Source organism: Dromaius novaehollandiae, chromosome 5 (assembly GCF_036370855.1).
Source record: "Dromaius novaehollandiae isolate bDroNov1 chromosome 5, bDroNov1.hap1, whole genome shotgun sequence".
Taxonomy (NCBI): Eukaryota; Metazoa; Chordata; class Aves; order Casuariiformes; family Dromaiidae; genus Dromaius; species Dromaius novaehollandiae.
The window spans coordinates 72,142,025-72,156,579 of NC_088102.1; the positions used below are offsets into that span (position 1 = coordinate 72,142,025).

Sequence of the window (14,555 nt, forward strand, 5' to 3'; positions counted from 1 at the left end):
GTGGGGCTGAGGGGCACAGGCCTGCAGGCAGCTGGGCAGCACCTCCATCCGCCTGCAAGCTGCTGTGAGGGGCCCAGGCCCTCCTGCCAATGTGCCATGGAGCCTGGGGCTGGGCTTGACTTGGTGCCACGCTGGAGCTTTCTAGCCCAGAGCCAGCCCCAGTGCCTGGCCCATGTGGAGGGCTGCAGTGCGGAGGGACCTGGTGCCAGAGGTCAGCCCCACAGCAGCAAGGAGGCTGCAGCAGATGCTGCCCCCAGCACAGGACAGTCCCTGTCAAGGAAGGGCTCTTGCCACGCTCCCTGGCACAGTGTGACACACCCAGACCCATGCGGGATCAGGCATAGGAAGGGCCCACACACCCTGCACCCACTGCAGCACCCAGGTGCGGAGTTCTGCTCAGATCATCATCAGGCTCCCCACGGGGACAGCCAGGCAGGCACCCACCCACTGGTGCGGTGCGTGTGATGCCAGAAGTGGAGCCGAGACGCATATATGGGCATGCACGGGGATGGAGAAGGTTATTGGAGGCTGGGGCTCCGTCAGATGGGAGATAACCCTCCTGATAACGTCTCAAAAGGTGCCTGATGCTGTTGATTGGCTCCCCTGGCAGCGAGGCCTGCACCTCTGCCTATATATTGCCCTCCCCACCACAGCAGTCTCTGGTGGTCCAGGAGGCAAGCAGGAGCTGGGGGCTGCACCATGGGGCAGGAGGTGTTTGGGATGGCCACCACCAGCCAGCTCCTTGCCAGCACACTGGGACTGCTGCTGTGCGTGCAGCTCTGCAGGGGTGAGTGCCTGCGGGCTCCCCGGGGCTGGAGCTGCCTGCCTTCATGTCGAGAGTGGGAGGCAGCCCTGGGGTTGGGGAAGACACGATGGGGCTGGGGTGGCCCCCATGGGCCTGTGTGTGACCTGCTGGGCAGGCTTCCCAAGGACACCAGTGGAGACACCCCACCTGGGCAGCTCTCGGACACTCGCGGTGCCTGGGGTGTGCTGGGGACAGGGTTTTTGCAGTGGGGCCAAACACTGAGCACATGTGGCAGTATGCATGCCCCACAGTTTTCCCCTTGCGTCAGGTGCTGGACATTCAGGGGCTGGATATGGCCCTGCCTTTCTTCACAGCTTGCATCCTGCAGTGCCCCCAGGGCTTTTCCACATACACGGCCATATGCCAGGGCCCAAGAGCCAGCCCCACAGTGGGGAGTGGAGGCCATCAGGGCAGGGAACAGCTGTGGGACATAGCCCCCTGGGCCAACCTGGCAGGGCAGGCTGCACCAGGCACCCGTGGCATCATGCGGGGGCTCCACATCCTCCTTTGTGGTCCCACATGGGCACCCACAGGCACCGGGGAGCTGCGACTGGTTGACGGAGGCAGCCGCTGCGCCGGCCGGGTGGAGGTGAAGCACGAGGGCCAGTGGGGCACCGTGTGCAGCTATGACTTCATCTGGGATGTCCGCGGGGCCTCCGTGGTCTGCAGGCAGCTGGGATGTGGCACCGTGGCCAGGACTTCCCCATACACCCCATTTGGGGCAGGGGCTGGCCGGATTTGGCTGCAACCCTTCTGCCGTGGCACCGAGACAGCGCTCCACTACTGCCCCCACTATGGCTGGGGCCAGCACTACTGCGGACATGACTGGGACGTGGGGGTGACATGCTCAGGCAAGGGATTAGGTGACTGTGCTGGGGGGCAGCCCTTTGGCTGCGCGCGGTTGGGAGCCATTATGGCCATGCCCAGGGCCTCCCCACCAGGGACTCCCCGGGTGTGGGAGTGGCGCTGGAGGGCAGCACTCTCATGCCCTGAGGGCACCTCTAATGCAGATGCCGTGGAGCTGAGGCTGGTGAATGGAGGTGGTCCCTGTGCCGGCAGAGTGGAGGTGAAGCTGCGGGGCCAGTGGGGGACGGTGGCAGATAATGAATGGGACATGGAAGATGCCGAGGTGGTGTGTCAGCAGCTGGGCTGTGGCTCAGCCAAAAGCGCCCATGCCTGGACCCGCTTTGGGAAAGGGTCTGGACCAATTCATCTGGCTGTCGTTGACTGTCGCGGGGATGAGTCCGCCCTCTGGGAATGTACTATCAAGGGATGGGAGCTGTACAATGGAAGCCATGGCTGGGATGTTGGCGTGGTCTGCCAAGGTAAGAGCTGTGGCAGGCACGGCCCAGGCTGTCTCGCCCCCAGGGGCCACCTGTGCCAGCACCAAAGCTCTGGTGGCAGCCCCTCCACAACCCCCCAACATATCCCAGGGACCTCCAGGCGACCCCACACTCTCTTCCCCGGCAGGGTTTGTGCAGCTGGTCGGTGGGGACAGTGCCTGCTCGGGTCGTGTGGAGGTCAGGCAGGGCCGAGGCTGGGCAACCCTCTGCAAGGCCCACGTGGACCTCAACGCTGCCCATGTCATCTGCAAGGAGCTGGGCTGTGGAGCAGCTCTGGCCGTCACCGGGGCAGCACACTTTGGGGCAGGAGCTGGGCCCATCTGGGACGGGGGCTTTGAGTGTGCAGGCAACGAATCCCTCCTGTCTGCCTGCACCCGCAGGCTGCCCCATGGCCAGGGCTGCACGCACACCAGTGACGCTGCCATCATCTGCTCCCGTAAGAGCGTGGGGTGTGGGGCAGAGGCTGCAGCGGGGGGCATGGGGAGACGGGCAGCGGGGACAGGGGTGCCCTGGGCAGGGACGGGGCAGGGAGGCTGCGGGCTGGCTTGTGGCAGCCCCCAGGGCATGGGGAGGCAGAGGGCTGCCATGCCTGTGTGCCCCCACCATTGTAGCTGCACAGGGCCTTTGTCTCCAGCACCCTTTCTCTCTCCCAGCCTACACGGGCTTCAGACTGGTGAATGGCAGCACAGATTGCACAGGGCGGGTGGAGCTGGAGGCACGCGGCACCTGGGGCTCCCTCTGCGACGCTGGCTGGGACGTGCCCGATGCCCAGGTGCTCTGCCACCACCTCGGCTGCGGCTTTGCCGCCTCTGTGCCCCGTGGAGGGTATTTTGGGACAGGGAGCGGCCCGCTGTGGCAGGACACTTTTCACTGCAGCGGGACCGAGTCCCACCTGGGAGAGTGCCCTGCCATGGCGCTGGGGACCCCCGCCTGCTCACCACGCCACGCTGCCGCAGTCAATTGCTCAGGTGCGTGTGGGGCAGGTGGCGTCAGACAGGAGGGCCTGCTGTGGGGAGGGGACCCAGCACCCCAAATGGAGGGGTGCCCCTCCTTCTCACTGCCAGCAGGAGCTGTGGGGCACAGGGCCCGTCTGGGGAAGCAGGGCCATGTCAGGGCAGGAGGAGGGCTGAGCCCAGGCATAGGGCAGCAGGCACACGGGCAGGAGGAGGGCAGTGGGGCCATGCTGTCACCCGGGATCCCATGGTGCTCCTTGGCACCCTGCGGTCCCCGCAGCACCTCAGGACATCTTCCCTCTCTGCGGGGACAGGTGGTGCTGAACCCCTGCGGCTGGTGGACGGGGAGAGCCGCTGCGATGGCCGCCTGGAGGTGGCCCTGGGTGGGGCCTGGGGCCGAGTCCTGCCACAGCAGTGGGATGCCAGCAGTGCCAGTGTGGTGTGCCGGCAGCTCCGGTGCGGCACAGTGCAGAAGGCCTACACCACCCCAGTGCTGGGGCCAGGCTCGAGCCCCCTGGTGCTGGGCGGGCTCCGGTGTGCGGGCACGGAGGCTCACCTGGCCCAGTGCAACGCCACGCTGCACAGCACCGTGCCACCGGGCCACGTCAAGGAGGCAGCGGTTGTGTGTTCGGGTGAGTGTGCCGGGAAGGGCCCCGGGGCGCCGCGGGGGCCCAAGCAGCTGCCCCGACCCGAGTGGTCTCTGGCTGCAGGGAGCCAGCAGGTGCGGCTGGCGAGCGGCCCTGGGCGCTGTGCTGGGAGAGTGGAGATCTACGTCCAGGGGACCTGGAGTCACGTCTGCGAGGATGCCTGGGACCTCCGGGATGCCGCCGTCGTCTGCCGCCAGCTGGGCTGCGGAGAGGCCCTGGCAGCGCCCGGCTCGGCCCACTACGGCCGGGGCTTGGGGCCAGTGTGGCTGGGCGCCGGCGGCTGCTCCGGAGCTGAGGCAATGCTCTGGGACTGCCCAGCCCCATCCCCGGCCCCAGCCCTGGGGCAGCGTGGTTGCAAGCAGGGCGCCAGTGTGGCAGCCATCTGCTCAGGTCAGTGCTGTGCTCCACCAGGGACGAGTGCAGCGTGGCTGTGGGACCGGCAGTAGCGCCAGCCCTCCCCACCAGACTCCCTGACCACCTCCCCACACCCTGGGCAGTCCCAGGGAGCAAGATGCCGCCTTCACCCCACTGCCCCAGCGTGTCCGTTTCTTGGCGTGCTTCTCTTGGAGCCCTAGGGAGGTGGGCGGGGTGACCGGGACAGCAGGGGTGTCTGCCCACGCCCGCCTGAGCTGTGGCCCCCCATTCTGCCCCCTTGCAGAGCTCACAGCCCTGCGGCTGGCGGGCGGCAGCAGCTGCACCGGGCGCCTGGAGGTCTTCTACAATGGGACGTGGGGCAGCGTGTGCGCCAATGGCACCAGCCCCGCCACAGCCGCCGTGGTGTGCCGGCAGCTGGGCTGCGGAGCCACGGGACGGCTGGCATCTGCACCGGCAACCACACAGGGCTCAGGCCCCGCGTGGCTGGCCTGGGTGCAGTGTGAGCTGGGGGCCGACTCCCTCTGGCACTGCCCCTCAGCACCCTGGCAGCTGCAGCCCTGTGACTTCCCTGGAGACACCCACATCACATGTGACGGGGACCCTGGCAGCACCAGAGTGACTCCCACGCCAGCCATGGCAACTGGATGCCCAGACGGCGCAGCCTGCACAGGTAGCTCTGCCTGCGCAGAGCAGCACGGTGGCCCCAGGGATCCTCCAGCTCCGACCAGCACAGCCCAGTGGAGGGGGAGCAGCTCTGGCAAGGAGACCCCAGCTGCTGAGCACTGCCACCCCTCGGCCTCATGCAGGGGTTGGCTCCCGGGCACAGGGGTGCCCTCCTTGGCCTCCCTGTCCCGCCAGCCGCTCCCCTGCACCCCCCCATGCATCCACAGTGATGCAGGACGGGACAGGGTCCCCAGCCTCCCTCCAGCTCCGCCGCATGTTGGTGTCCTCACAGGTGCCCACAGGAGCCCCACAGCGGGTGCTGGGGCCATGCCAGTGCCCACCATCCTCTGCATCATCCTGGGGACCCTGCTCTGCCTGGCCCTGGGGGCTCTCGCCATGCAGGCATGGCGCACCATGGCTCAGCACAGAGGTGGGTCGCACCGGGGTTCTCCGGGGCTGAATCTACCAGGACGAGGCACCAGGGCAGAGCCAGTCAGGGCTGGGGGCCACTGATGGCTCCCGGGACTGCCCGGCCATGGGGCGGCCCGGCTGCACAGGCTGGGGGCAGGCGCAGCAGCGGAGGCCAGGAGGCCAGTGCCGAGCAGGGGCAGGACCCGGCGCAGCATGGGGGCCAGGCAGGGGCACCAGAGCCACTCAGCGGATGGGGCACAGCAGTGGAGCTGGGCCACAGGGATATCGGGGGCACAGCTGGTGACCCCCACCATCCCACGTGCTGTGCCCATGGCCTGGGGTTATGGCTGCCCTTGCTTTCCAGGCCCTGGCAGAGCTGGAGACACAATCTCTGAGGCCGTCTATGAGGAGCTCGACTATACTCTGACGCCGGATTACCAGGAGGTGCACAGTGGCTCAGGTGTGTGCACCCTGGGCCTGGCAGGCTGTGACTCCCAACGGCCCCTTGCTGGCCCAGCCTGGCCCGGCCTGGCACCTCTTTCTGGAGAGGGAGGTCTCTGCACTGAGGCCCCCACGCACCCATTGCTGCAGCAGCTGGGCTTGAAGCCTGGCCACCTGCTGACCATGGGGAGCTGCAGCAGGGGGGTATCTCCTTGCCCTCCACAGTCCCCACTGTATGGCGAGGCTGTCCTGCCCAGGGTGCTGGCCAGGCCATGGGGCTGGGCAGCCTCCACTAACACCACATCCTCCAGACTCACCGTCAGAGGGCTCAGCAACGAAGCTGCCGTATTACACCGACAACAGTGTGGAGGCCAGCAGCCCTGTGACAGCAGCAGGTACAGGGCCGGGGTGCAGGGTCATGCTACCATGTGCCCAGAGATGCAGCCCTTGCACCACAGCTGGTGCCAGCAGGGGCCACACGCAGTACCTGGAGCAGCATGGCCGTGTGGCCCTTGGTTATTTTCTGGGCCAGCACTCATGGCCAGGGTCGAGCCTCCAGGCTGCAGCCTCCATCCCAGAGTTGGCAGCCCCACGCAGCGGGCCCCCATGTCAGCACCCCCAGCTCCGTGGCTGGTGGCAGCTGGCACAATGCAACCCCTGCCCCAGCCTTCGTTTCACTGCCCCGTCTGTCACAGACACCCCTGCCCTGTCCAAGCATGACCCCCCGGATGGGTACGATGATGCCGTGGCCATGCAGCACCCGAGAGAGGCCGCTGCTCTGGGGCTGAGAGACGGAGATTTCTCTGAGGCAGCGGCGCAGGCAGGTAAGAGGCACTGCAGCCCGCGCAGCAGCCCTACCATACCCAGCGTCGTGCTGTCCCACCGGGTGAGGCTGCTCCCCTGCACTCTGCCGCAGTGGTGGGCCCCACGGTGGGGAGCCCCAGCCCAGGCCTGGCAGCCAGGGCATGAAACAGCCCCTACAGGCACCGGCCTTCCTGTCCCCAGTGGGGAGCCGGCCCTCACTGAACCACCCGGAGCCGCCGGGAGCCACAACAGACGCCCCAGCCTCAGTGCCCAAGGACGTGGGCTACGATGATGTTGGTGTCAGCGGCCCCAGGACGTCACTGTGAGCATGGTGGGGTCACGCTGCAGCAGTCCCTGAGGACATGCGTGGTGCCGTGTGACTCTGCCCCCACAGAGCCACAGCCTGGCCACAGAGGAAATCGTCTGCCTGATTGACCGCCTGCTTGGGCCTGCTGGGGACTACGGGCACTGTGGAGAACTGCCTCCATCATCCCTTCCATGAAGCCCTCCATGCAGCCTTCCATGTGTGTGCTTCCACTGTGCATTTTCTATTAAAAAAACCAAGAATTTTTGAGCCTTGGCCCCAGGGTCGGTGCTTTGGGCACGTTGCCATCTCCCAGGGGTGGCTGGGGCAGACACGAAGCACGTCCTGCTCAGCATGAGCCTTCTCGCGCAGAGCCAGTAACTCTCCAGCTGCCCTCACCCAGCTCTGGTTAATCACAGTCGCTGCTGCCGGTGTTTCGTCCACGATGCCCTACACCGGGATGCCTCCCCGCATGGTGCCCCAGCTGCTGTGGCCCACACCTGCCGTAGGGCAGTGCTGTACCAGGCTGACATTTGCCATCGCAGGTGGGGCACACTGTCCATGGCAGGGGCTGCCATGGAGTGAGCACGTCATTGTGGAAAGAGCCGAGCATCAACAGCGCTGCCCGATGCGGCCATGGTGGAGCAGCTGGCAGGCTTCCTCTCCTCACTGGAGGTTTCCCTTGCTGTAAGGCAGGCCTGCAGCCCAAACACAAAGGCAGGACAGTAGTGTTACAGGGGCAGACGTCCGAGAGGGAGGCTACAGTCTGCCCTCCTGCCTGCCAACAAGCACATGCCCCATATAGGAGAGGAAGGCACACACTTTGTCTCCTTCATTGCGGGCATCATTGGGTACCACTGAAAAGAGTCTGGCCCCATCCTCTTCACACACTCCCTTCACATAGTTATACTAATCAATAAAAATCCCCCCACTCAGGCTTCTCTCCTCCACCATGAACAGGCCCAGCTCTCTCAGCCTTTCCTCGCATGACACATGCTCCCGTCCCTTCAGCATCTTAGGAGCCCTTTGCTGCACTCGCTCCAGGAGCTCCATGTCTCTATTGTCTCGGGGAGCCCAGAACTGCACACAGCACTCCAGACGTGGCCTCCCCAGGGCTCAGTAGAGGCAAAGGATCACCTCCCTCCACCTGCTGACAACACTCTGCCTAATGCAGCCCAGCATACCCTTGGCCTTCTTGGCCACAAGGGCACAGTGCTGGCTCACGGTCAGCTTGTTGTCCACCAGGCCTCCCAGGTCCTTCTCTGCACGGCTGCTTTCCAGCAGGTCAGCCACCACCCTCTACTGCTGCAGGGGCAGGCCTCTGCACTTCCCTTGATTCAGCTTCATGAGGTTCCCCTCTGCCCATCTCTCCAGACTGTTGTGTCCACCAGGCCTCCCAGGTCCTTCTCTGCACGGCTGCTTTCCAGCAGGTCAGCCACCACCCTCTACTGCTGCAGGGGCAGGCCTCTGCACTTCCCTTGATTCAGCTTCATGAGGTTCCCCTCTGCCCATCTCTCCAGACTGTTGAGCTCCCTCGGAAGGGCAGCACAGCACTCTGGGGTATCAGCCACTCCTCTCAGGATCATCCTTGGATCATCAGCACACTTGCTGTGGGTGCACTCTGTCCCTTCATCCACATCACTGAGGAAGAAGATGAACAATACTGCACCCAGCAGGGACCCCTGGCAGACATCGCTAGCTACAGGCCTCCAACGAGACTTTGTGCTGCTCATCACAACCCTCTGAGCTCTGCCAGACAGCCAGTTTTAAGCCACCTCACTGTCTGCCCATCTAACCCACACTTCCTCAGCTTGCCTGTGAGGACGTGATGGGAGACAGTGTCCAAAGCCTTGCTCAAGTCAAGGGAGACAACTTGCCCTGCTCTCCCCTCATCTACCCAGCCAGGTGTCCCATCCTAGAAGGCTCTCACGTTGGTTAAGCATGATTTCCCCCTTTGGGAATCCACGCTCACTACTCTGGATCACTTTCTTAGCCACCACATGCTTGCCAGTGGTGTCCAGGATGAGCTGCTCCATCACCTTGGCAGGGATCGAGGTGAGGCTGCCCGGCGTGTACTTCCCTGCACCCTCCTTCTTGCCCTCGTGGAAGACTGGAGTGGCATTGGCTCTCTTCCAGGCCTCAGGCACCTCTCCTGATCTCCAGCACCTTTCAAAGAGGACTGAGAGGGGCCTAGCAAGGACCTTGGCCAGCTCGTCAGCACCCCTGGGGGCATGCCATGAGGGTGCATGGACTTGTGGATGTCCAGTTTGCTTCAGTGATCCCTAAGCCCATCCTCCTCCACCAAGGAAATGTCTTCCTCTCTTGAGGCTTTCTCCCTGCTCTCCAGGGCCTGGGATATGCGGAGGGCCAGTGTTCATGGGAATGACTGCAGCAAAGCAGCATTCAGGATCTCTGCCTTTTCCGTATGCTTTGTCACCAGGGCCCCTGCCCCAGTCAGCAGTGAGCGCACACTTTCCCTTCTCTTGCTCTGGTTATCGATAGATTTAAAGAAGCCCTGCTTGCTGTCCTTCACATCCCTCAACACATTAAACTCCAAAGGGGCCATTAACTTCCAAGACCCACTGCTGCCTACTCAGACAACATCCCTCTATTCCACCAGGTTTGCTGTGGGCTGGCTTGCGGCAGCACCCAGGGCGTGGGGAGGCAGAGGGCTGCCATGCCTGCATGCCCCCATCATTGCAGAGCAGGGGACATGAGGACTTCGTCTCCAGCACCCTTTCTCCCTCCCAGCCTACACGGGCTTCAGACTGGTGAACGGCAGCACAGAGTGCACAGGGCAGGTGGAGCTGGAGGCGCACAGCACCTGGGGCTCCCTCTGCGATGCCGGCTGGGACATGCCTGACACGCAGGTGCTCTGCCACCACCTCGGCTGTGGCTTTGCCACCTCCGTGTCCCACGGAGGGTGTTTCGGGACAAGGAGCGGCCCGCTGTGGCGGGACACTTTTCACTGCTGTGGGACCGAGTCCCACCTGGGAGAGTGCCCTGCCATGGCGCTGGGGACCCCTGCCTGCTCGCTCGGCCATGTTGCCGCAGTCAATTGCTCAGGTGCGTGTGGGGCAGGTGGCGTCAGACAGGAGGGCCTCCTGGGGAGGGGGCCCAGCACCCCAAAAAGGAGGAGTGCCCCTCCCTCCCACTGCCAGCAGGAGCTGTGGGGCACAGAGCCCGTCTGGGGAAGCAGGACCATGTCAGGGCAGGAGGAGGGCTGAGCCCACACACAGGGCAGCAGGCACATGGGCAGGAGGAGGGCAGTGGGGCCGTGCTGTCCCCCGGCAAGCTGTGGGGCTCCTTGGCACCCTGCGGTCCCTGCAGCACCTCAGGACATCTCCCCTCTGTGTGGGGCCAGGTGGTGCTGAACCCCTGAGGCTGGTGGATGGGGAGAGCCGCTGTGACGGGCGCCTGGAGGTGGCCCTGGGTGGGGCCTGGGACCAAGGCCTGGCCCAGTGCAATGCCACACTGCACAGCTCTGTGCCACCAGGCCGCACCCAGGAGACGGCGGTTGTGTGCTCAGGCGCGTGTGCCGGGAAGGGCCCCAGGGCACCACAGGGGCCCGAGCAGCTGCCCCAGCCTGGGCTGTCTCTGGCTGCAGGGAGACGACAGGTGCGGCTGGTGAGCGGCCCCAGGTTCTGCCCCAGCAGAGTGGAGGTCTATGTCCAGGGGGCCTGGAGCTGCATCTGCAAGGACACCTGGGACCTCTGGGACGCCGCCGTCGTCTGCCACCAGCTGGGCTGCGGTGAGGCCTTGGCAGTGCCCGGCTTGGCCCACTATGGCCAGGGCTCTGGACCAGTGTGGCTGGGCACCGGCAGCTGCTCTACAGGGCCTGGGATGTGGGGAGGGCCAGTCTTCACAGGAAAGACTGCAGCAAAGCAGCATTCAGGATCTCTGCCTTTTCTACATGCTTTGTCACCAGGGCCCCTGCCCCAGTCGGCAGCGGGCCCACAATTTCCATTCTCCTCCTCAATTACCAGTGGATTTAAGGAAGGCCTGCTTGCTGTCCTTCACATCCTTCAACATATTAAACTCCAAAGGGACCTCGGCCTGGACATTCCAAGCCTCATCCTTGCCTGCTTGGACAACATCCCTCTATTCCTCCCACGTTTCCTGAGGCTGGCTCCACACAAGCCCTGTCTCGGTTTTTGGCAGTTCTCCTTAAGCATGGTGTCAAACAGATGTCCCCTGGCATTGGAGTGCTCTAAGAGTAGTTCAGGAAACCACAAGTGTAAGTCAGAGACTTGCAGCCATGGGCTGGAGGTTTCCCTTGCTGTAAGGGAGACCTGCAGCCAAAACACAAGATGGAGATGTCTCAGAGGAAGGCTATGGCCTGCCTTCCTGCCTGCCACCAAGCGTTGGCCCCATCCAAGACAGCAAGGCACGCGGTTTGTGTCCGTGATTGGAGGCATCACCCACAAGGGGTACAAAGCGGGCCTGGGAAGAAAGCTGAATGCACGTCTCTCAATACTAAATATCCCTCTCTGGCTTCCCAACTGCTGCACTTCCATCTCTATAATCAGCTCACAGCTTTGATACCTCCCGTGATTGTCCCACCAGTTAAACACAGAAGGTCTATGTGGTCAGTGCATATGCTGCATGAGCTTTCTATGCCACTCTTGTCTCTCTGCAAGGCCTGCTGGCATTTGTATGCAGCCCATACCGGAATGCTGAGGTCTGACAAGCCCCTGCCACTAGTCCACTTCCCGACAGCTTCTGTTGCTGTGACCTGCTACTCTTTCAACTAGGGAAGCAAGTGGCTATGCACTGAGGTTTGCAGCCAAGGTAGGATGTGTCCTGCGAGAGCCCTGACTCAGTTGCTGGTCTGCACCTCATCCCTGCTGTCTGTACACAGTGGGAAAATCCCCACACTGGGGCACTGGAGCTGTCTGTTGTGCTGCAGCTGGGAAAAATGTCCCCACGTGGCAGCTGAGCTTGCCTGGGCAGAGAGGGATTCCCACCAGCTGTGATGCAACTGTGGACAGGTGCTGGCCACCCTCATCCCTGCCCTGGCAGAAGACTCCAGGATGTTGGATGGAGGGTCCATTCTGAGGTGGAGCAAGGTGCTGGGAATTCCCCTGCCCTTGGGTGGGTGCTGCTGCCACAGCTTAGAGGAGGCCTGAGAGACCTGCAAGGCATTGCTGGGCTGAACTGCTTTGCTGGTACAGCCAGCCACGAGCACAGGTCCCCTTGAGTCCCCAGTCCACCTAGCTACCTACTGCAGATGCTGAAGCAGCCACCCTTCCAGGCATTGTGTGGGAGGGAAACAAGGGGGCAGGGCTGGGGCTGTGCCTGATTCACCGGACCTGAAAAGGGCACAGACCAGAAGTGGCATCATCTCATGTTCCCACTGCAGTCAGTGGGGAGAAACAGGCCGTACGGGGAGAGGGGGGAACACAGGTGCAGGCTGGACTGAACCATCCCAGGCACTGTCTCCCTCTGCCCTCCCAGCTCTGTAGCAGCACCTGCACTAGCGGGGAGCAGGGCCTGATAGCTCAGCAGTGGCATTACAACCTCAGGCCAATACCACACAGGGTAAAGAAACCCTTTGTGTCAGGAAGGCCTTGAAGTGGCCAGAGCTTTCCAGATCCTTTTGCCTTGGGGTGACAATTAAGCGCATCGGCACAAGGCCGACAGCGTGGCACGACTGAAGCTGCCCTGCGCTCTGCCTTGTGTTCACGGAAGCACAGAAGCACACAACGGCAGAGATTGGAAGGGACCTCTGGAGATCATCGCGGCCAATGCCCCTGCCCATGAGGGTCATCTAAAGCCCATCGCCCAGGACCCTATCCAGACGCCTCTGCAATGCCTCCAAAGATGGAGACTCCACAATCTCCCCAGGAAACCTGTTCCCGGGCTCTGTCACCCTCACAGGAAAGAAGCTTATCCTGCTGGGCAGACGGAACTTCCTGGGTTTCAGGTTGTGCCCGTTGCCTCTCATCCTATCGCTGGGCACCACTGAAAAGCTCTTGACACCCTCCCTGCAGATATTTATGCCCACTGATAAAGATTCCCCCACAGGCTTCCCTTCTCCACCATGAACAGGCCCAGTTCTCCCAGCCTTTCCGCGTGTGACGTGCTTCCATCCCTTAAGCATCGTAGGAGCCAAATGGGCCTTGACATTCCGAGCCCCATCCTTGCCTGCTTGGACAACATCCCTCCATTCCTCCCACATTTCCTGAGGCTGGCTCCACACCAGCCCTTCCTCAGCTTTTGGCAGTTCTCCTTAACCATGGTGTCAAACAGGTGTCACACAGCATTGGAGTGCTGTTAGAGTAGTCCTATTGATGAGGAGTTCCTAAGAAATCGAGCTCCATTTCAAGCTGACTGTGCTTCCTCTTGCTTCAGAGTACAAACAGAAATACAGAGCACACATGATAAGAGAGTTCTTGCAGGCAAGCTTGATTCTCATGCACTGCTGGACCCTCCTCTCCTGCCTGAGCCCTTTCCCTAAGCACAGTGGCCTGGGAGACCTCACGGGCAAAGCTCCTCCTCCCTTCCTCCTCCTCTATGTGCCCTTTTTCACTGGAGCTCAGGCCAGCTTAGCCGGGCCACCCTCCTGAGGAATCAGCTCATCTCCTGAGCCTCGCAACAGAGGCTTGTGCTTGCTGGAGGCTCTCCTTCATTCCCTGCTGGCTGCCCTACACTCAGGTAGGTGCTGGGGAGGTTAAATGTGATGATCACAAAGGCAAAGCCCTGACAGTGATGCCACCCACACAGAGCGATATTAAGCTGGGGGAGGTCTCCACTCCTACCCAAAATGTCCCCTTGACTAGCAGGCTCAAGGGAACCAACACCAGTCTCCCATATCCCTCAGATTTGTCTGAAGAGGCCCTCAGTCACTCTGGATTTGCTCCAGGTCTCTGTGGCAGTGGCACTGCAAACAGATACTGATACACAGAAGCCTAGCGTTATCATACTCTGAAATGCAGCTGGCTGAGCAGAAACAGAAGCAGGTGCTGAGATGCTGGCTGTTCAGCAGGCCCAGTAGATGCCTGTGCTCTGACACAGAGCAGCACTCGGGCTGCCACAGCTGCTTCCCCTTGGGAGCTGGTGTGCAGTGGGGGAACCAACTCCTTCCTTCCCCGTCACTGCATGGGGCAAGCGTGGCTGCCATGGGGACTGTGGGGCTGAGGGGCACAGGCCTGCAGGCAGCTGGGCAGCACCTCCATCCGCCTGCAAGCTGCTGTGAGGGGTCCAGGCCCCCCTGCCAATGTGCCATGGAGCCTGGGGCTGGGCTTGACTTGGTGCTGCCCTGGAGCTATCTAGCCCAGAGCCAGCCCCAGTGCCTGCCCCATGTGGAGGGCTGCAGTGAGGAGGGACCACAGCAGCAAGGAGCCTGCAGCAGATGCTGCCCGCAGCACAGGACAGTCCTTGTTGGGGCAGGGCTCTTGCAACGCTCCCTGGCACAGTGTGACACACCCAGACCCATGTGGGATCAGGCATAGGAAGGGCCCACACACCCTGCACCCACTGCAGCACCCAGGTGGGGAGTCCTGCTCAGATCATCATCAGACTCCCCACGGGGACAGCCAGGCAGGCACCCACCCACTGGTGGGGTGCGTGTGATGGCAGAAGTGGAGCCGAGACGCATATATGGGCATGCACGGGGATGGAGAAGGTTATTGGAGGCTGGGGCTCTGTCAGATGGGAGATAACCCTCCTGATAACGTCTCAAAAGGTGCCTAATGCTGTTGATTGGCTGCCCTGGCAGCGGGGCCTGCGCTTCTGCCTATATATTGCCCTCCCCATAGCGGGGGCCTCTGGTGGCCCAGGAGGCAAGCAGGAGCTGGAGGCTGCACC

At 62.8% G+C, this 14,555-nt stretch overlaps 1 protein-coding gene across 1 annotated transcript; it reads left to right on the forward strand.

Moving 5' to 3' along the window:
• Positions 1-756: 756 nt before the first annotated feature.
• Positions 757-11,433, forward strand: LOC135328585 (scavenger receptor cysteine-rich type 1 protein M130-like; the record flags this gene model as incomplete). Its single annotated transcript, XM_064513466.1, has 16 exons — positions 757-787; positions 1,339-1,656; positions 1,816-2,130; positions 2,276-2,584; positions 2,802-3,116; positions 3,416-3,733; positions 3,812-4,147; positions 4,416-4,793; positions 5,079-5,216; positions 5,562-5,657; positions 6,334-6,462; positions 6,644-6,764; positions 8,740-8,801; positions 9,498-9,812; positions 10,111-10,497; positions 11,387-11,433. Coding segments are annotated over 16 exons (3,615 nt in total), but the record flags the coding sequence as incomplete, so codon positions are not given.
• Between the last annotated feature and the right edge of the window lie 3,122 nt (positions 11,434-14,555).